The 20,662-nt window shown below is 37.9% G+C and overlaps 1 protein-coding gene across 2 annotated transcripts in view; it reads left to right on the forward strand.

Annotated features, from left to right (window-relative positions):
• The first annotated feature begins 232 nt into the window (after positions 1–232).
• SLC26A9 (solute carrier family 26 member 9) overlaps positions 233–20,662 on the forward strand; it is a 61,265-nt gene continuing 40,835 nt past the window's right edge. The window contains exons 1-2 of one of the 2 annotated variants that reach the window (XM_087959647.1): positions 233–326; positions 17,739–17,906. In XM_087959647.1, the coding sequence (XP_087815773.1) occupies positions 17,782–17,906 (125 nt within the window). In that variant the 5' untranslated portion in view covers positions 233–326; positions 17,739–17,781. Of the gene's footprint in view, positions 327–17,667; positions 17,907–20,662 lie in introns of those variants that run through there. The other variant, XM_026676897.2, reaches the window with a different exon arrangement.

The following is a 20,662-nucleotide window of genomic DNA, read 5'->3' on the forward strand; positions in this document are numbered from 1 at the left end:
CCTAGGTCAAAGGGATCAAACAACCTGATTCTAAAGGGATGGGAGGCATATAGAAAAATTGGGGGTGGAGGGAGCTGTCCTTCCAGTGCCTTCTTATCTCCTTTTCCTATCCCCTGACAACTGCCTTGCTAGCAAGCCAATCAGACTCCAAGCTCTGCCCTCTGTCCCCTTGACTGAGGTGAGTTATAAATGACTCGCCGGGCTTTTGAAGCCCAGTGTTTCTCAGTTGCAACTCCTTAGAGCAGGCAGCTCTCTGCCTCCTGTCACTTTGTGCAGCTCTCTCATCTGCCAGGATCAGCCCATTGCGGCTCTCCTCCTGAGTGAAGGTAAGCTCTGCTCCAACACAATTGAGTTCTTTGTTCAGTTTGGGCACAGGGAGGGAGGAGAGGGAGACTTGCTTGCCAAACCATTGGGTGTGAATTTCAATATTATAAGACCTAGGGTGCCTTTTTTTTTTTTTTTTAAATGTTTTCTTCTTTTTGTGCAAAGCAAATTTACCAAGGAATTAGTTGGTAATGATTTATGAAGGAAAATATGGCAGTATGTATGTGAATTCACTATTATAAATAGTATCAAAGCCCTAGCGCTCCATGTTCAGACAAATTTGCACTGGGTTTACAAAAAAAAAAAAATGCTGGATAACGGAGTAAATAGTCCACAGTTATTCAGTATACCCTCCAGTCAGTGGGGATTTAAAACTTCAGCCAGTGAATCTTTTTAATTAGATTTTAGTCCCCAGCAAATCAAGGAGCGGATCCAAAGAACTTACAGCCTAGATACTGAAGAAAGGAGATTGTCAGAAAATTATGAAAGAAAAAAGAAGTAATGGCATACAGGCAAAGATATATGAACAAAAGAAGGATGACAGTCTTCCTGCTATCTTTCAAAGCCTTGCACTACAATTCCCATCTGGAGCAGCCAGAAAGCTCAGTATACTGAGTGATGATGAATGAGAATTATAATAGAAGATACCTAGTAGGCACTAAATAAGGAAGATAGTAGTTATGTTTCATTTTTTTCTTGTGGGGAAAAACGGACACAAATTTCCACCTAGCTCAAGGATAATAGAGTTGGAAAGTCATGAAAAACTGTGTTTTGGTGATAGTTTGTGTCAGATTGACATTTTAAATGTCAGGATGCTATTGTCTTATTTGCTTCTATCCAAGAGTCAAGAATTTGACATTTGAAAGAAAAAGATCCGTTTCTGGGCTCTAAACATGCAAAAGAAGTTACAAGAGAGGAATCAGGTGTGGTTATGCCCTCTTTCCCTGGGTTTCTAGGCCAGTCTTCACAAAATCACTCACATTGTTTCAAAGCAATGAAAGGATGCATATCATTAACATGAGACCTATAAACACACACACAGAGAAAATCCGTATCCAATTATTTGTGTTCGCCTGAACCTAGAAACACAGAAAAAGAAACCGAATCCCATTTTTTTGTATTCTCCTCCCTTTGAACAACTATAGCAACTGCAAGAACAGAGAGGGATGAAAGAGAGAAACATATGAATACTTCTCTGTCAATGGAAGCATTTGAAAATGGTACCTGTGCTCCAATCTGGGGTGCTGGTGCAGAAAAAGGAGAGGATTTAACCTTACTCACATTTATTCTCTCTCTCTCTCTCTCTCTCTCTCTCTCTCTCTCTCTCACACACACACACACACACACACAAAACATAACCTTTGAACAAATTGTGAGATGTATACCACAAACACTATCCAATGTATATATACATTTTAATTTGATTCATCCTGAGCTAATATTCTTTGATGGATTTGGGTGACTGTTATTGAAACAGCTGTCAGATCACAACTTTTCAACTTACAGTTCTGGATCTGATAAGCAGAAATCAGATTTGTGCTGTGACATCACCAGTGGACCATTAATCATGTAAAGAGAAGGGTTTTAAATAAACATAATCCGAAGCCATATTAAAGCAATTTTTTACAATTTAAATCACTAATAATACATACTTTAGGACAGTTATTTGGAAAAACAGACTCTACTAAACTAAATTGAGCCTTGAGAACAAGTTATACTAAATTGATTGAGCTTTGGGAACAGGTTCTACCAAAACTAATTGAAAAATTATGTTAAACCAACTTAAAAGTTTACAAAAAGTAGAAAAAGAAAGGCCATAATGTTTAAGATTCACTCTCATACATGCATACAAAAGTACAAAAGTAAATTCCATTAATCTCAGAATTTACTTTTATGTTTAGTTCACAACATGTAGATCATGTGCTACTTCATATTTTTTTAAAAACATTAAAATACTTGTGGCTTACAATTGCTAGAAAGATAAATATTTTAAACCTTTTAATTAATTAAAAAAACATTCACATGGAGTGGTACTATTAGAAATTATATCTAGCAAGGCACTTTCAAATGTATTGCCTACATGCTTAATACGCTTTGCATGAAATGGAGAGATGCTTTTATGAAAATGAGGTGTGATGCTGGAAATTCTAGGGTTTATAGTCCCAACACTTCTGGAGAGCCCTGGGAATTGAGAAGCTGCCTCAGGGATCAGTTCCCAAAGGGGAAACTTTCCTACTTTCAGAAGCCTTCGCTTCTGGAGGGACATTGAAAATATTTGTCCTTTTCAGTGCCTGGTTCTCTAACAGAACTTGGGGAGCTAAAAAGGATGTGCCTGGCTTAGAGAGCTTTCTGCAGGCATCTGGCTGAAAGTGTTTTCAGGTGCTAGTTGAATACTACAGTCTGCAAACTTTCTAATGTTATAATACTTTACGTTAGGCATTCATTTTTCGAAGGGGTACTAACAGTATGTATAGCAAATAAAATATATGGCTGACCAACTGCACTTACCAGGTGATCCTCAATGGAATTGCAACTACATCGAGTGAAGTGTGCACTGGGGGTACCCCCAAGGTTTTGTCTGAGGCCAGAGATGGTATTCAGCAGCTTCTGACCAGTTCTGGAGAACTGGTAGTGGAAATTTTGAGTAGTTTGGAGAATTGGCAAATACCACCTCTGACTGGCCCCGTCCCATCTATTCTCTGCTTCCCGTGTCCTAGCTAATTGGCTGAGTCTTCTTTTGTTGCCCTGCATGGGAGAACAGAGCCGGAAAGCAGGTTGGTGGGGTGGGAATGGGGATTTTGCAGTAATCTTCCCCCAGGAATGGAGAGGGAGTGGAGATTTTATAGTATCCTTCCCCTGCCATGCCTAACAAACCACGCCTACCAAACCATGCCATGCCCACCAAGCCATACCATACTCACCAAGCCACACCACACCCACCAAGCCATGCCCACAGAACCAGTAGTAAAAAAAAATTGAATCCCACCAATGCTTTTCAGCATCTTCATCAATGTTCTAGATGAGGGGATAGAAAGGGAACTCATCAAATTTGCAGACAACCTCAAGCTAGGGGAATAGCTAACACTTTAAATGATAGACTCAAGATTCAGAAAAACTTTGGCAGACTTGAATACTGGGCCCTATTCAACAAACTATAATTCAGTGGTGAGAAAACCAAGGTCCAACACTTAGGCAAGAAAAACCAAATACAGATATGAAATGGGTGGTACTTGGCTCAATAGTAGCAACTGTGAGAGAGATGTAGGTTCCTGGTAGACCACCACTTTATGAGCCAGCAGTGTGCTGCAGTGGTCAAAAAATGTCCTAGTCTGCATCAACAGAGGGATAATTTCAAGATCACGTGAAGTGATAGTACTATTTTATGCTGTCCCGGTGAGAGCACACTTAAAATATTGCATACAATTCTGATCATCATGATACAAAAAAGAAGTTGAGATGCTAGAAAGAGAGCAGAGAAGAGCAACAAATATGATAAGGGGTCTGGTAGCCAAACTATATGATGAATGATTGAGGGAACTAGGTATGTCTAGTCCATCAAAGAGAATCTCCCAATAATTGAGGACTTCTTCTCACAGAGAAGAAAGGCTCAACTTATGCTCCAAAGCATTTGACAACAGGACAAGAAATAACAGGTGGTATACCATTAAAGAAAAAAAAAACACCCTAGAACTAAGGACAAATTTCCTGGCAGTGAGAACAATTAATCAGTGGAAAGGCTTGCCTTCAAAAGTTGTGGGTAGTCCATCACTGGAGATTTTGAAGAGGAAACTGGACAGCCATTTCTCCAGAATGGTCTCCTGCTACAGGCAGGAGCTGTACTGGAAAACCTGCAAGGCCCCTTCAACCCTATTATTCCCTATTATTCTACATAGTAAGGGGTAATAACAAGTTCATTGTCTATTTTGCCTCCATTGTTTCAGCTTGTAGTCCTTCATACTCCACAAGAAAAAAACAATGGGAATCTTTTGGTTGCAAATAATATTTGTGCTCTAAAAGGAATTTTCTCTGTCTGTCTGAAAGAAGTGGGGAGAGAAGTATGTCTCATCTTTTAATCAACCTATGACTTCTACAAGCCAAGATTCATTGGCGCATCACAAGGTGACCAGTCATTAGATTTCAGATTTGTAGATCCACCCTTTCCCAATTGCATTAGCCATGGCTATCTTCTCCGGGTAATTCCAGAGATCAATAGTCTGCATCCTTCATTCAAAGACATACAAGAACAGCATTCCGAGAAGGAGCAGAGTTTGCATCAAAAGTGCAATGTTGCTTTCATTATTTGCTCCTGCAGTGAACACCTCTGAAAGTAGGAGTTTGATCGATGGATTCTTCTGCTTGCTTCTATATCTTCCTTTCTTTCACACTCTGCTTCTTATTTTTCTTTCTTTTCATCCCCACCTATCTCTGCCTCATCCTTTATCCCCAGCACATCTTTGTTCATATTCTTTATTTTGCTTCAATCCCAACATATCAAATTTTAAAAAGAAAGCTTCATGTCCACAAGGAAGATCTAATCTAAATCATTGTTTTTCTAACTTGGCAAATGCATAGACTTCAAATCCTAGGACCTCAAATCCTAGAACTTTCCGACTAGCCTGCTGGCTAGAAAATTCTGGGAACTGAAAGCCACACATTTTAAAGTTGACAAGTTAAAAAAAACATTGATATAAATGGAGCTATAAATGTCAATAGGACTTGGATTTTATCTAGATCAAGACCATGTTGCCCATTGCTGACCCAGATTTCAAACAATTTGATATTAACTGTTTATCTAAGCTTGAAGTGAAAAGAGAAGATACAACAACTTAGAAGGAAAAAGAAGAGGTAGAGACAAAATTGTGCAAAAAAATAAATAAATGAGCCCATCAAGTTTTCAAAGATATTCTTCCTCAGAAAGAACAGATGAACAATTTCATCTGGTGGAACAAATGTCCTGGTTTATCCACTCCCTTCTTCTTCTTTTCTTTTTTTTTCTTTTGTTTTATGGAATGTCATATACACTTCCAGATATAAACTCAGCTTTGTGTTCAATACTAAGTGGTCATGGAACTTGTAGTCCAACAGCTGGAGGGCATCCAGCTAATCGTATTTTTACTGCCAGGAAGCAAATCATAGTTTCCCACCTCTGGGGCCAAAATAATTTGACTGGTCTAAAATTCAATTCATTTTGACTCTCGCAAAACATGTCCTTTCTTTATGCATTATGGCTATGTTTATTTGCTTAACTTCATTTCCTATCCTTGGACTCAAGATGGAAGAAAAAAAATTGTGCACATCCATTTTAATTCAATTGCTCCAGGTGTGTGTGTGTGTGTGTGTGTGTGTATTAGTAGTTGCCAGGTGTCTGGAATCCTCATTCTGGCTGCCAAGCCCATCGTTAGTTTGATTTGAAACTCATGTGAAGTGGTACATCAAACATTGGCACAGGCTCAGCAAGTGTGAAAGTGCCGAACCTATGAATGACTCCTGGCTATTTTATTTTTTTGCACTTTAAAAGACCATCTGCCTGTAAAAATCATCTATAAATGCTCCAAATATTTAATGTAAGCAAAGAAAAACATTGACATTTGGCTTAACTAGTGGAGGCTCAAGAGGGCTGGTGAGAACCAGAGAGCTTTATGCTGACGTCCTTCTTTGGGAAAATGAATTTAAGAGCATTTTAAAACAGTGAGTAGAAAGGAAAATGAAAAAGACATCAAAATACATCTACTTTCAACCTCTATTATACTTGCTGCTGAATGTATGTGTGTGCATGCATAGTGCATAAACAATGGTTGCTGCTATTTTAAATCACTATTTTAGATTCTTTTAATGCTGCCCTCTGGATCCCACCCATGGTCCTGCTCCTTGCAATTCATTCCTCCACTCAATAACTCTGAGGCACCATTTTTATAATTCTGAAAACGGAGGAGAAAAAGTCTGAAAAAGAAAATGGCCAATTCAAAATCAGCTATTGAACTTCATGACTGACTGGGATTGAAATCAAACCTAAAGTCACCTTTCAATCCAACCAATAATGTCACTAAGGTCTAGGACAGGGGTCAGCAACCTGCGGCTCTGGAGCCACATGTGGCTCTTTCATCCCTCTGCTGTGGCTCCCTGTCACTCAAAATATGTGTCATAACTGTCAATGTGCGACACCCACTGGCATGTGATTTATTGAGCTTTTCAACTCCAGTAGGCCAACCATGGATAAATCCAAGAAAATAAAAGTTTCAGAAGAAAACAGAACATTTAATTCAACTACATATGCTAGTTTTGTGGCCACTCAGGAAATAGTCAGGCATGGGAAGGGTTTTGTGGCTCCCGGTGTTTTCTTTTCTGTGCGAAATGGGTCCAAATTGCTCTTTGAGTGTTTAAGATTGCCGATCCCTGGTCTAGAGCAACTCACCATGACCAACTCGCCACAGGACAGCTCGGTACAGGACAATTTGCTGCAGTACAATTCAATGTTGCATTTCATTCAGTTACTTTTATTATTGGTGACCATGTTTTCATAGAAATTATTGTAAATCTTGTTTTTGGATTAGCTTTATTTTATAATTTTTGGTTATAGTTACATTGAAATTAATTTAACTTGTTGAATTGTCCTGTGGCAAGTTATTGGCCATGGCAAGTTGGCTGTTGCCATTTATCCCATTCTGCACTAATATGCCGATGTCACTGGGCTTTCCTTGTGGCAATAAAAGATCACAAAGCAGAGGCAAAGAAAATTACACAATGGCTTTTTACCGTATTTTTTGGACTATAAAACGCACTTCCCCCCCCAAAAAAAGTGGGTAGAAATGTCTGTGTGTCTTATAGAGTGAATATGAGCCTGGTTTTGGCCTCCCCAACCCTCCGCGTGTCCCGTTTTTGCCTTCCCCGGTGTCCAGAAGCACTCTGCAGGCCAAAAATGGGCCCGTTTTTGCAGAGTGCTTCTGGATGCCGGGGAGGAAAAAAATGGGATGCACAGAGGGCTTGGGAGGCTAAAAACAAGCCTGTTTTTGGCCTTCAGAGTGCTTCTGGGGGCCAGGGAGGCCAAAAAACGGGATGCAGGGAGGCCAAAAACTTTTTTTTTCTTATTTTCCTTCTCTAAACCTAGATGCATCTTCTGGTCCGGTGCATCTTATGGTCCGAAACATAATTTGTTGGCTTACCTCTTGTTCTTTCAACAGGCAACACATATCCAGCCATTTTTGTGATTGTGTGTGTATGAGAGAGAGAGAAAGAGAGAGAGAAAGAGAGAGGGAGGGAGGGAGGGAGTTGTGATAAAAGGCAATATTCCATTTCTCAATTTTTATATAATATGTTGCATTTCCATATCAGGAAAAGAGCTACCAAAATTTTACAGCCATGTAGCTGATTCAGGTTACCATTTAACATGGAAAAATTGGATTCAGAATATTGAACAAGCAATTTTGGCCAAAAGTGAAATGAAGCTTATCAGTTCTTAATGTACAGCACATAGCACCATTGTTGGTCAAGGCCTCCAGATGGCACTGTGAAGCAATGGTTTGAAGGTATAGCATGGGTATAGCTTTGGGTAGAATTCACACTATTCTTCCATATAAGATCACTTTAAGGTGGTTGTATTTCTCTAATAAATTAGTACAGGAATGTTAGGAGTTCTCACCAGCTGAATAACTATCTTTTATTGGCTCCATTTAACTGAAGGTGCTTAATACATCTAGTAAAATATCTGGAGCTGGAGCTGACCACTCAGGTTCAAGACCCAAGTGCCATGTGATGTGGTGAACTCCTGTTACTTTCCCCAGCTCCTGCCTATCTAGCAGTTCAAAAGCATGCAAGTGTGAGTAGATAAATAGGTACCACTTTGATGAGAAGGTAACAGCATTCTAGGCACCTTGGCATGTAGTCATTCTGGCCAAATGACCATGGAAATGTCTTTGGACAACACTGGCTCCCTCAACTAAGAAGAGATGAGCACCGCCCTTAGTGTTGGACATGACTGGACAGAGGAAACCTTTGCCTTTACCACAATATATCCACATACCAGCATAAGAGGTTTTTGCCCTGTAAGCTTGAGAACTTCTATAACATACTTTCCTTCCTACCTAAAACTGTATATACCACTTCCAATTTTAAAGTAGACTTTTTGTCTTCTTCCAACAAATATTCATGTGTCTGAAGACATGGGTGGGTGTCTGTTAGGAATATAAGTCACCTAACAGGTATTTGGGTTAGAAATATATAAACCAGGATAGACATTTTAAAACTGTATCTTTAAGAAAATACAAAACTGTAGTTGGGTGTGGTTTCTCAAACGGCCATAAGATGGAGCCAGAAACCTGGGTTGTCTTAGTCTGAGTCTCAGAGGGGAGTGTGAGTGAGTCTCAGAAGAGAGTGTGAGTGTAGCTCTGTTTCCTTCTGTTGGAAAGTATTGCCGTTGCTCCATTTCTTCTAATTGACTGATATTACTGGATTTAATGTAAGCCTGATACTGAACTGTTTTTGACACTGGAATTTGATATTTGGATTATCCCTGGATGAAAACTGACTGATTTTACCTGTGAATGACTTTTGGATTGCTTATTTTGGACTTTGCTTAAACCTTTCTGGAAGTAAAAACCTACATTTACTGTACAGTGTATCTGTGTGCTCTGTGTGTATTATTCAAACACTCCTCTCAAATACGTCTCCCTGTATGCGCTCATTCTCCTAACGGGGAATTACCTCAACAGTGTCTTTATCCCAGTTTGTGGATTTGAAGCTCAAAGACTGCTGAGGACTAGTTAAAATAATCCATACTAAATTCGGACCTAGACACTTAGATAAAAGCAGGAAGAAATAGAATGTGATCTATTACAGGAAAAAACAATCCACACTGCCTTTCCACTCCTGAAAAAAATCATATCCCATTTCTTCCTGCTTTTAATTCTGGGATTATATAAATCTTCATACTACATGAAGCATGTACTGCATACTAGATTTTTTTTTAAGCTATGATTGGCCAGCATGGCTAGGAATTCTGGAAACCTTAATCTGAAAATACAGCACTTCACTGAAGGCAGCTATTATGTTGTGTTGCTGAAGCTTCTTAAAAGAACTAACTCCCCCAAGATATGATCAATTCACACCAAGCAGGAAGATTAGTCATATCTCAAAGGGCTCAACAATAACATTAGCAATGGTAAGATGGGGAGAGAGAGAAATTTGAGGAAAAAATAAAACAATTCTATACATGTTTATTGGGCAATTTATTCTATATATGATTGCAGTTGTTGCCCCTGAGGCCCAGAATCTAGAATGCAAATTATTTTTCTGCCTCCAGAGATTTTCCTTTCAAACTGTTCATGATTCATTTCATGTCACTTTATGAATACAGGTTTGCATTCTTAGAGTTATTAAAACAATTCAACTTATCCTATGATCTTGATTTTCACTTCAAAGTTATCAGTCTTACATTCGTCTGAATCAATATTAGCTAATTTATTCTCACAATGTTTTATGTGTGCAGAATAAATGTAGTAATATAATATAATGACCAAATATAACAAAATGCTATATAATTGCAATGCAACTCTGCATTTTTTAATTCATATTTCTTTCCTACTTTCCCCTTTGTTTTTGTTTTTTTTTAGACCATTACTAACATCTGCAAAAGGGAAAAGGAAGCTAAATTATTTTCACTTGCTTAGTACAATATATTACACTCACTAAAATAAAGTAACAATTAAGCTTGAAACTATATCAACTAACTTTTATTGCTGATTTCAACCCGAATCATAGTGTTTACCTGCTTTAGTAGTAGAAATATTTATGTGGATGAGATCAAGGATAAAAAGACAACTGAAGACATGTTTAGTGAAGACCATCGTCATGTACTTAATTTAGTCATTCCAGAGCAATATTTGGTCTGAATGAAAGGTACCCGACTTCCTGTGACATGAATTCTGCCGTAATATTGCAACATACAGACCATTGTAATAATACAGTGCATTAGAATGTGCTGTAATATGACTAAGTTGTGTCCTAGATGATGCATTCAAATCTGGGTAATCCTCCATTTCCCCCTGTTGTGGTTAATTGGCAGCAGGTATGGACGGCTGAGGAGAGTGAGGACTCAGATGAGGGGCCAGGACCATTAGGGAGTGGACTGCTGACTTCAGAGATTGTGGGGACTGGCAGCAGCGATGAGGAGGTTCCTGAGGAGCCTATGCCAGGTGCGCATGCGCGCAGGATTGCTCATAGGAAAGAGCAGCTACAACAGCACAGGCGACTCAAGAGTAAGGCTGCAAAGTAATGTCCCCTCCTTCAAGAAGATAAAAGGCAACTGTGTAGTGAACGTTCTTTGTAGGAAGCAAAGACATTTTGAAACTCAGCCTCATGGACAATACAGTTGGTATTTGAAGACTCTTGTATTGTAAACTATTTCTTATCTGTTGTTTTTTTGACAGCCTTGCAAAAACTTGGCAAGGCTCTTTCTTGTCGGAGCTAATTAGTTGGAAGCAGCCTTTTATCTGTGAAGAAACAGAATTCTTAGATGAAACATTAAAAGGTTGTGCTGCTGCCTTTGTCCTGTGTTTGCTCTCTTGGAGCCAGGTTTGGGTCAGAACACCCGCATCCTATTTACTTAAGAAGGGGTTTATTTATAGTAAAACACAAACTTTATTTCCCCTTTTAAATAAAGGGTAATAGAAGCTCCCATTTCATTTTCATTAAGATAATACAGGTAATCCTTGGCTTACAGCCACAATTGAGCCCAAAATGTATGTTGCTAAGGAAGACAGTTGTTGTGAGTTTTGCCCCATTTACAACTTTTCTTGCCACAGTTAAGGGAGTCATTGCAGTGTTAAGTGAGTAACATGGTTGTTAAGTGGATCTGGCTTCCCCATTGACTTTGCTTGTCAGAAGATGGCAAAAGGGGACCACATGACCTCGGCCCACTACAACCATCATAAATATGAGTCAATTGCTAACCATCTGAACTTTGATCACATGATAATGGGGATGCATCAGTTGTAAGGAGAGCATTTTTTCAAAGCCATTATAACTTTGAATAACAAACTAATCTGAGTTGAGGACCACCTGTATGCATTTTAGCAATCTCCAATATAAAATGAAGATTTTCCATGGCCAAATGTCCTTCAAGATAGTTGAAATTGATAATTGTTATGTACTCTTACAATTTTGTCTTCCACCTTCTCGTGAATAACAGGCATGGGCAAGGATCTCTAAGATAATAAGGACATGGCAGATTATTCCTCTTTTTTCCAGAGAATCAAGTGGCTCAGTTTTGATATCTAAAACTAAACTTGTGTTATACAAGATATACTATATTTTAGGAAATCAGTTACAGATAGCAACTAGCAACTTCAGGATCTGCATCCTAAGATGCATGAAGATTCAACCAGTCAGGTCACTAGAATCAGGTTCAATGTCTATGAGCATTTTCCATGTAGTCTTGTTCTAATAGCAACAAGGGAAACAAAATAAAAACGCCTTGTTCTTGTGAAAATATGTCTTCCTCTAGGATAATTCTGATGATTATAGTGATGGAGAGCAGAGTAAAATAGGAAGCAAACCACGTCCATACAGATGACTCTTATGAGGTATATAGGTCAACTACCCAATAATTAGCCCAATGGAATACAGCCAGGAAATCAAAACAACAATCAAATGCAAATGTGTGATGGAAACTTTAATAATCCATGCAGCTAGAACATACAATTTTCATAATCCTATTCCCATACACAATTCATCTGAAAACTGGGCTGAACATGCTCTGAACATTCTAAAGATTAAATTTCAGGAAAGTAGTTACTAATCATTCTTAGTAAGTACTACATATTTACATACATATGTACTTACAACTACTACATTCATGCTAACAAACTTTGCCTATAACCACCAATATTCTGCTGGAGATATTTTTGTAGTGTACTTAACTACCAAGAGAACCAAAGATGATATTCAGCAGGTTCTGACTAGTTCTGGAGAACCAGTAGCGGGAATTTTGAGTAATTCAGAGAACTGGCAAATACCACTCTGACTAGAGATTTTACAGTATCCTTCCCCTGCCACGCCCACCAAGACACACCCACAGAAACGGTAGTAAAAAAATTTGAATCCCACATGAAGAGAACCCTTTAAGATTGTAATAGAGACATAATAGCATAAACAAGTACGTGTACATTACAACAATATATAACCTGAAGCATTCCAGATGTTTTGAACCAATCCCACAATCTGCACCAGTGGTGGGATTCAAATTTTTTTACTACCGGTTCTGTAGGCGTGGCTTGGTGGGCATGGCAGGGGAAAGATACTGTAAAATCTCCAGTCAGAGGTGGTATTTGCTGGTTCTACAAACTACTCAAAATTTCCATTACTGGTTCTCCAGAACTGGTCAGAACCTGCTGAATACCACCTCTGATCTGCACCATTAGTCACAACCTATTAGACTGTCTAGAACATCTGGAGCAAACCAGCTTGCCAGCTTCTACTTTATGAGATCTAAGTTTTATTTTTCAAAATGAAAGAGGATGACTGCTATTTATTCGCTATAGCATCTAGTTTTCGTTTAATATGACCAGATTCAGCAGGAACAAAATGTAGTAGAAAAACTTCACATTCCTTTCAAACAGCATTCTTATTTTGTAATATTTTAATACTTAAATCTTTATTTGCTAAAAGAACACTCCTTAGGTTCTTCAGTAGCCTGTTCATCCATTTATACATAAACTATTGCTACTGAAATGAATGCAATTTCTTCTCAAATAAGTGTGCTTGGTTTTAGCTGTAAATTCCTAGAACGCTTTTGAACAGAAGCCTGGTACCGTAGTATCACCAACCATAAACTGTTTCTCCCAGAAAAAAGAATGATAGAAGAGGTGGGGGAAATTGGAAGATTATAGAAAACAATTTATTTGGAGAGCCCATATAATTTTTGAGCAAGAGAGATTTCTCATAGCTCAAAATGTATTCCAGAAATTCCATCACTCCCAAAATACTTCAGTTTCTTACTTTCCAGAAGTGTCACTAAAATATATCCCTAAGCATTATGTTTAGGTCAAGCTTTTGAGTTTGACTGAACCTTGTTTTCATGAGCACAATATAACTCTTTTAAAAGTCTATATTTATTTTATCTCTCCTAATAGAGCATTCTATTATGTTACACAAGTTCAAATGTAGAACATTTAAAGACTTTTCTTCCAATCAAGTGATACCAGATGCTCTTGGCAACAAAGAACAAAGCAGAAATAATGGAGGAAAGGCAAGCAGCAGAATGATAACAAAGTCTCATGATTAAAGCTCCCCCTAAAACAAACAGGTCAATGATGTCAACATCACCAAGAGTCAGGTTTTGAGTTGGTCTTATCAATGGCCTTTCCCTGGGTTAAATACAAGTTGAAACTTTATAGATTAGGAACCATGCAATAGAGGACACTGAACCTGAAATAGAAAACAAGGCAAGCTCCAGAGAAAATTGAGAACACATTTTTATTTGTTCATGCTGATCATCAGACTCTATTCTGATTCTAGAATCTCTGTAAAATGTTGATACCAACCTTTATTCAGAACTCTACTGTTCTCCAGATTGTTTCACACAAAACAAATCAAGCAGGAAAGGAATGATTGGGAATTAATATTTGGAAATATTAGAAATACTAAGAAAATTGGATGCAGTGATTGCAAGATTTGTCTTCATTTTGTGATTACCATTGTCCCCTATCCCAACTGTAGCCTTTCAGATAGCTGGCAAGTTTATGGAAAGAGAGTGTTTCAAGTTCTGACTGAACAACACAAGGAACCAAGCAAGAGGATAATCAAGGCGGGGTGGAATTCGATTAATTCCTTTTGCATTACTGGAAACTTTGGGAATGCTGCAACTGTAATAGTAAAAAGACAAATAACAAAAGTACTAGAGTTGTGCAGTGCTTCAATTCAGTTCCCAAAAGGTGCTGGAAGCAATGGGTTCAAATTTAGTGCCCATGTGCAACTACTTACAGTGAATACATCTTTTCCTGGGATTTGATAGCACAGACCTAGAAAATGTAGGATGGAAAACAACTGATGGGTCATCTACATAAGGCAAAGAGTTGTGTCCTGGGGATGAGTGACATCAAGAAATGGTGAAAAGAATGTTATCCTTTCTTTCAGCTTGTTCTTCCACCTTTCTCCAAATCTGAAGAAGAATTTGGCTAGTTTCATGCTGGAAGCAGTTTCAATATATCAGGCTTCAGCCTATCAGTCTAGTTCCTCTAGAGCAGGGGTGTCCAACCTTGGCAACTTTAAGACTTGTGGACTTTAACTTTGCTGGCTGAGGAATTCTGGGAGTTGAAGTCCACAAGTCTTAAAGTTGCCAAGGTTGGACACCCCTGCTCTAGACAAATTCTGTAGACTTGGCTGGGGGGCAGAGGGGGAGAAATGAAAAAGTGATCTGAATGTATTGCTGTGGCTGAACCTTGATAATCTGATCAGATAAAGAACAGGAAAGAAAGACCCACTTCAAAGTAGTGTGGGTTTGCTTTTTTAAAAAAATTATACAAGGAAAATAATCCTCCCAACAAGAATTTTACCAAATCATGATCGATGTCTAGGAACTGAAGCAGGTCTGGCAAATGGTAAACTCAAAGAAATCCTAGTTTATAATTCAACATCAGCAGCTTGAATTGTCTTTCAAACACAGGATTATTCCTGCATATGCTTACCTAGCATGCTCTTCTGCAGTCCATTATATCCCACTACAAATGCAAATCTCTTCTAGGTATTTTTGTGAATCAAAATGGCTGCATCGTTCTCTGAGAGATGGACCCGATCCATGGGCATCTCTTTGCTACCATCTCATGAGAAAGCAGTGTAAATTCTAAAATGAGTGACAAAGAGCTAAATTCCTTTAGTGACAGCAATGATTAGTGGGCCATTTCAGAAACTTCTAGCAGAAACTTGCCTTTCCCCTGGCAATCTTTGCTGCCCCTTTCTTACTCTCTCCTTCCCTTAGGCAGTCTCAGGGTGGGATGCAGGAGGCCATTTATTATGAACTCCTAATAGATATTGGAAACTTCAATATACTTGGCAGCTAGTAAAAAAAAAATAATTTTGAAAGGGGTCACAAGGTGAATTCTTTCATTTGAATGCTCCCAAAGTTTTTCATACAAAGACAAATAAGTGTTCACAGCTGAAGAGAGTCATGAATAATGCTTCTTCGGAGAAGTAGGGTCCTCTGTGTCTTGTGGAGTCTACTTTTCATTAAGGGTTTAAATGTGTTTAGGATTTCAGTTTGACAAAACAGAAAGCAGACTCGGTTCCCCATTCCAAAACCCATGAAGGCAATCTCAGTTTCAACAATCACCCATGTTCAGCTTATTTATTCCAATTAGTCGCTGGACAGAATCAAATCCAAATGTCCAGTTTTGCAAAACAAATAACCCCAAAAGAAATTGTATCAAGATCTGATATTTGAAAATTATATATCAAATTGACATTAGTTAATATTTTTATTTACACACACACACACACATATTTTTCAGAAGCTTGACATTTTATGGGCAATTGTATTTCAATGATTTTTTTTTTTATTTTGTGATGTATTGGGGAATGGTTGCTTACCAGGGAATTTGTTAAGCAAGTCTACTTGTATTGAATTATCACAACCAAGGAATTTAACCTTGGTATCTTAGCAATAAAGAAATAATCCTCTTTAAAATAAGAATTTATCCAACTTTCTGCTTGCTCCATTGCCATTAAAGGGCACCTACCACTGCTTGAGAGCAAGAATGTATGATTTGATGTCATTCTCCATCTTCTTCCGTCCTTTTGCAAACTTGAAGTTTGTTTTCTGTTTCAAAATTGCCATCTTCCATCTAAGCAATGTTAGACCTTTTCAAGTGAATTGCCTGCACGCCGCCTTCTCCTCTAGTGACAGCTCTGATTGGCTACAGAAATAAGAATATCCTTCCCACCCAACTTCTGGTCATTACTCTATGCAACCATTTCAACTGGGTGCCAGGTTCCTATGTTATCCACTGGTCAGCAGATGCCATTTTTAATTATCTTGTGGTTAATCCAACAATCCACTTTCCTTGTGCCGTGTTTTCCCAGCCTGTTTAAAAGTTTATTGCTCCTTTCAATCCATATCGCTTCCTTTTATGGGCATCCATTTGGTTTCCACTCAGATTAGATAAAGCATGGAGTAAAACCTAGGAACTGGTAAAGATGAAACAGTCTTGGAAGCTTGGAAGACGAAACCTCTGATTCCAGTGATCAACTCAGACTGAATCCTGCATGTATATTTGTCTTCATTCATGAAAGATGAAACAATCTCTAAAAGGAAAAGGCAAACAGACACTGACCATTGCTTTTCCTACTTGGATGGGAAGGACAAAAAAAAATTGTGTAGTACACCTAACATGGACTGAACTGATTCCATTGCCAACCCAATGTCTAATAAATGTGGCCAAGCACCCAAAGTCAAGTCATGTGACCAATGGGGGGGGAACCATTTGAACTTCCTGTCCAGGTTGTAAGTACCCTCTAGATAAGACCATTAGAACATCAAATGATGCCTAAATTGAGGTCTACCTATAATGCAAAAAAATGCCCTCTGAATTTAACTATATGAATTGTTTCTCCAGTTACTTCATAATTCTTTTCCTGATTGTTTGCCCACTTACAAGACACCTAAATACCTAAGCATAATACTAAAATAATCACCTGTATCCTTGTTCTATTTTGGAACATTTTCTCCTCCAGCTTATCATTATGCAAAACTGCTCTTTCCCCCTCCTTTGATCCTTTTGTTTATATTAAGGCCTATACCTCAAGGAGTTTATTTATTATGTGCCACTGGTAACACCTTGATACTGACACAGGACTGGTTGAGCTGGATTGATTGGCATTATTATCATTTAAATAGGTCAAATTGTTGCATTTCTGTGTTGTCCTTCATTCCAAAGCATATTTGCTGAATGGAAGCTCACACACTGAAGTTTTTGGAATGGCTGTTCTGAATACAACCATAATCCTCAAGGCTCTGCTGTAGAATCTTTGGCAGTTTCTAGCTCATGTGTGAAACATGAGATACAGTGGACACTAATCCCATTTTCTTTGTGATAAAACCATGATAGAGAAAAACTGAAGGACTGGCCCACAACTAACAACAGAACAGGAGTGTCATCACAACAGTATCATCTGTATCACTTGGCCACATGTGTGTTTTTTGAACCTGCTCTTCCTCCCACACCATTCAAATTCCAGGAGGCCTTCCTTAAGGCAGTGATGTCTCAAGAGAAGCCCAATCCCTGGCTTCTGGAGAAAGGGCAAGGACAAGGGGTGGGGCTTGGAAAATAAAATTCTAAAACACAAGTTAATGGGGATAAGGGTAAGAGAAGAAAGCTACTCATTTGACTAACAGACCTTCTTTTGGTGATGCTCACTTCCTTCTCCAGTTGACTTCCATTTCACTTTGAGGTGAAAGATTCATGAAGCAAAATGATTGAAACTCGGCCACGTTACATTATCAACCGTCCAGCTTATTCTAGCAACTACTTTGATGAAGAGTTTGACAGGAAAAGTAGAAGTTATCCCCTTGGAGAGAAAATAAAGAGTCTTTTCAGGTAGGTGGGATATTATAGATTGTAAAACACACATGCTGTCCAGATTTTTGGATACGTTAGCCCTTGATGGTAAATGTACAGATATTGTCAAATTGAACATCTAATTTTGGTTTGTACAATCCAAAAGCAAAGAGACCAACTTTCATCCTAGGAGTCTTTTCCAGTAAATTTAATCCCCCCTTTTTTCTGAGTCAATTCATTCAGAACTAGCAGTCAAAGGAATAATTCAGACCTGGCATCAGGAGTACCAATTACCAAATCTTAGAGACATTGGAAAAATGTGGGAAATAGTTCCAGGTTTCTTCTTTTTTGATAAAAAGTGTTTTGGTAAAGCACAGGTAGAGTATGTTTCCATTGCCAAGGCCAAGTAAGATTAGAATAGGCAAACTATGCAAAGAGGAAAATACAAAATTACTTTCCAACTTTCATCAACAGAACGTCATAAAGGATGTAGATAAGGGAACTGGCTGTACTAATTCAGTGCCAACATACCTTCCATTTGCCTTTATTTGTTATTGAGCAAATATGATGCTTTTCATTAAGAAAGGAAAGAACAAAAATATCGTTTAGTAGCTCCTACAAAATTTTTTATATTTATGTATATATGTATCTGTGCATACACAGACATGTACAGGCACACCCAACACATTACAGGAATACTTTTAAAAAGTAAGCAATAGTGAAGAACAAAAAGACATTTGTGCAAACTATGGAGCCTTTTAAAAAAACTTTCTTTTTACAAAAAAAATTTTTGCCCTTTATTGTTTCAAAGCAAGTTTTATTTATTTTTTTATTTATCAAAAATGCTTTGTGGTTCAGGGCATGGACATTTTTACATTTAGCTTTTTTCAAAAAAATGTTGGTCAAAACATTTGAGAATAAGAGAATTTCCAAGCTGCATTACAGTTTCTTAGTGTGGTATAATTTCTAGTTCACCTGAAGAAAAGAGGTGTGGTACATATAACAAAATAAACGACTTCCTGTCTTTGCCCTGAAGCCTAGAGTCTGAGAGACTATAAGGAAAGGAGGAGTCCAGGGAAAAACAGAGGTCAGAGCAAAAGGTGAGTTTTGATCAGTCCATCACCGAAATTAGCCACGCAGCCTTTTGCTTTGTGACATCTGTCCCACCATTCATCTTCATCCAGCCTTTCATATAAGAAGGGAGGGGGGGGAATCCTTTAAATCAACCCTAATTCCTGGCAATAGAAACTTGACTTGATCCCTATTTTATAACCAAGCATAGACAAATAAATGTTTATATTTGTCCTTCATACTTAATAAACATTTTATGTTGGGGGTGTCATATGCATGTCTAATTATCCTCTGAGTTTTCAACTTTGTTTTGAAGAGAAGAAAGAACATACCCGATTTAATGCAGAGTATCAATAATAGCATAATTCAGGTGCAAGAAATATGAAAATAACAACCAGACTCTGTAGCAAGAACATTTTTATTACGGTATTATTTGAATAGTATGTTTCTACTGTTGTGACCTGTATGCATGTCGTTTGATGTATGCTTTTGCTAGATGTCAGTTAAATGAAGGCATAACTGAACTAGCTTTACTTAAGTAAACTGGATGCATTACTTTAAACTACACAGCAATTCTCATGTTGACTTTAGATTTGGGTGGCACCCAATGTGACTGAATGGTCTCTTAAGTGGACAGCAATGGAATTATGCCAAATAAATAATTGCTCTCTGAATGATCTCATAGATACATGATCAGAGCTACTTTAGATTCTTAGTCGAAAAGAACCCATTTCAGTAGCAAATGTACAACACACCTGTTATGTTGGATGTATTAATGCTTAACCAAAAGCAGCAGTAGTTTAATTATTTCCACTTATTACCAATGTTACTGAAAATTAAAAGCCTGACAGCTTTCATGTTCAACCAGGAAACTTAGTTCAGGTTTTTTAGCTGTGATTAACTCCTTATGCTTTCAGAATCAACTGTTTTTTGTTCAGCTTTCTTTTTTCTTTTCTTTTTTTTTTTCTTTTCTGCTGATATTTATTCTTTGCTGGAGTGATTTTGTGTCTAATGGTTTCTGTACAAGTTTGGCATTTGTTTAGTACAGAAACTGCCTCACTTACTGCTCTTAGTTTTCTAACTATAGGATCACATTGGTGCAAACAGACTTATATTGTGTGTATTTTATCTGTGAGTTGTAATACTCTGATCAGCTTTGCTGATGTGCCTTGTTGGGTTGCTGAGTCAATAAGAAGCCTGTTCTGCATACAGATAAGATTAAAGAGAAGGATAAAACAATCACCTTGAATTCCTTATTGATTTATTAAGGTAGCTGGATTGAGATTACTATTTTGGGGGGGGGGGGTGGAGTATAGTCCTGGAAGATAGTAGACTTCTTCCACAACTACTGCCTTATTCTAATTTAAACCATAATCATTATAGTAATGCAGCACTTACACTGAATTAAGAGTTATAACTGCTGTCATTAATGTTGTTGTTGCAATATCCCTGTTTCTTTACACCTTAAATTTAAATGCTATACAGTAGAGGATTTTGTAATTATCTTATCTGTGTGCAATCAGTGTAACAGAGCAGTAAGCTATTACTGGAATAAGCTATAATTCTATGCATGCTGACACTAACTACAGTGCATACTTATGCCAATGTGATATTTCAGTTTTTTCATATCACATTGGCATAAGTATGCGCTATAGTTTTTTTAACAACTGTAGAATCAGTGAAAAATTGACAAAAGTGAAGGGGGGTCTTAATACTTTCTGAAT

The sequence above is a fragment of the Notechis scutatus genome, chromosome 3 (genome assembly GCF_049901735.1).
Source record: "Notechis scutatus isolate UNSWTSFEM ecotype Mainland chromosome 3, rNotScu1.2, whole genome shotgun sequence".
Classification (NCBI taxonomy): Eukaryota; Metazoa; Chordata; class Lepidosauria; order Squamata; family Elapidae; genus Notechis; species Notechis scutatus.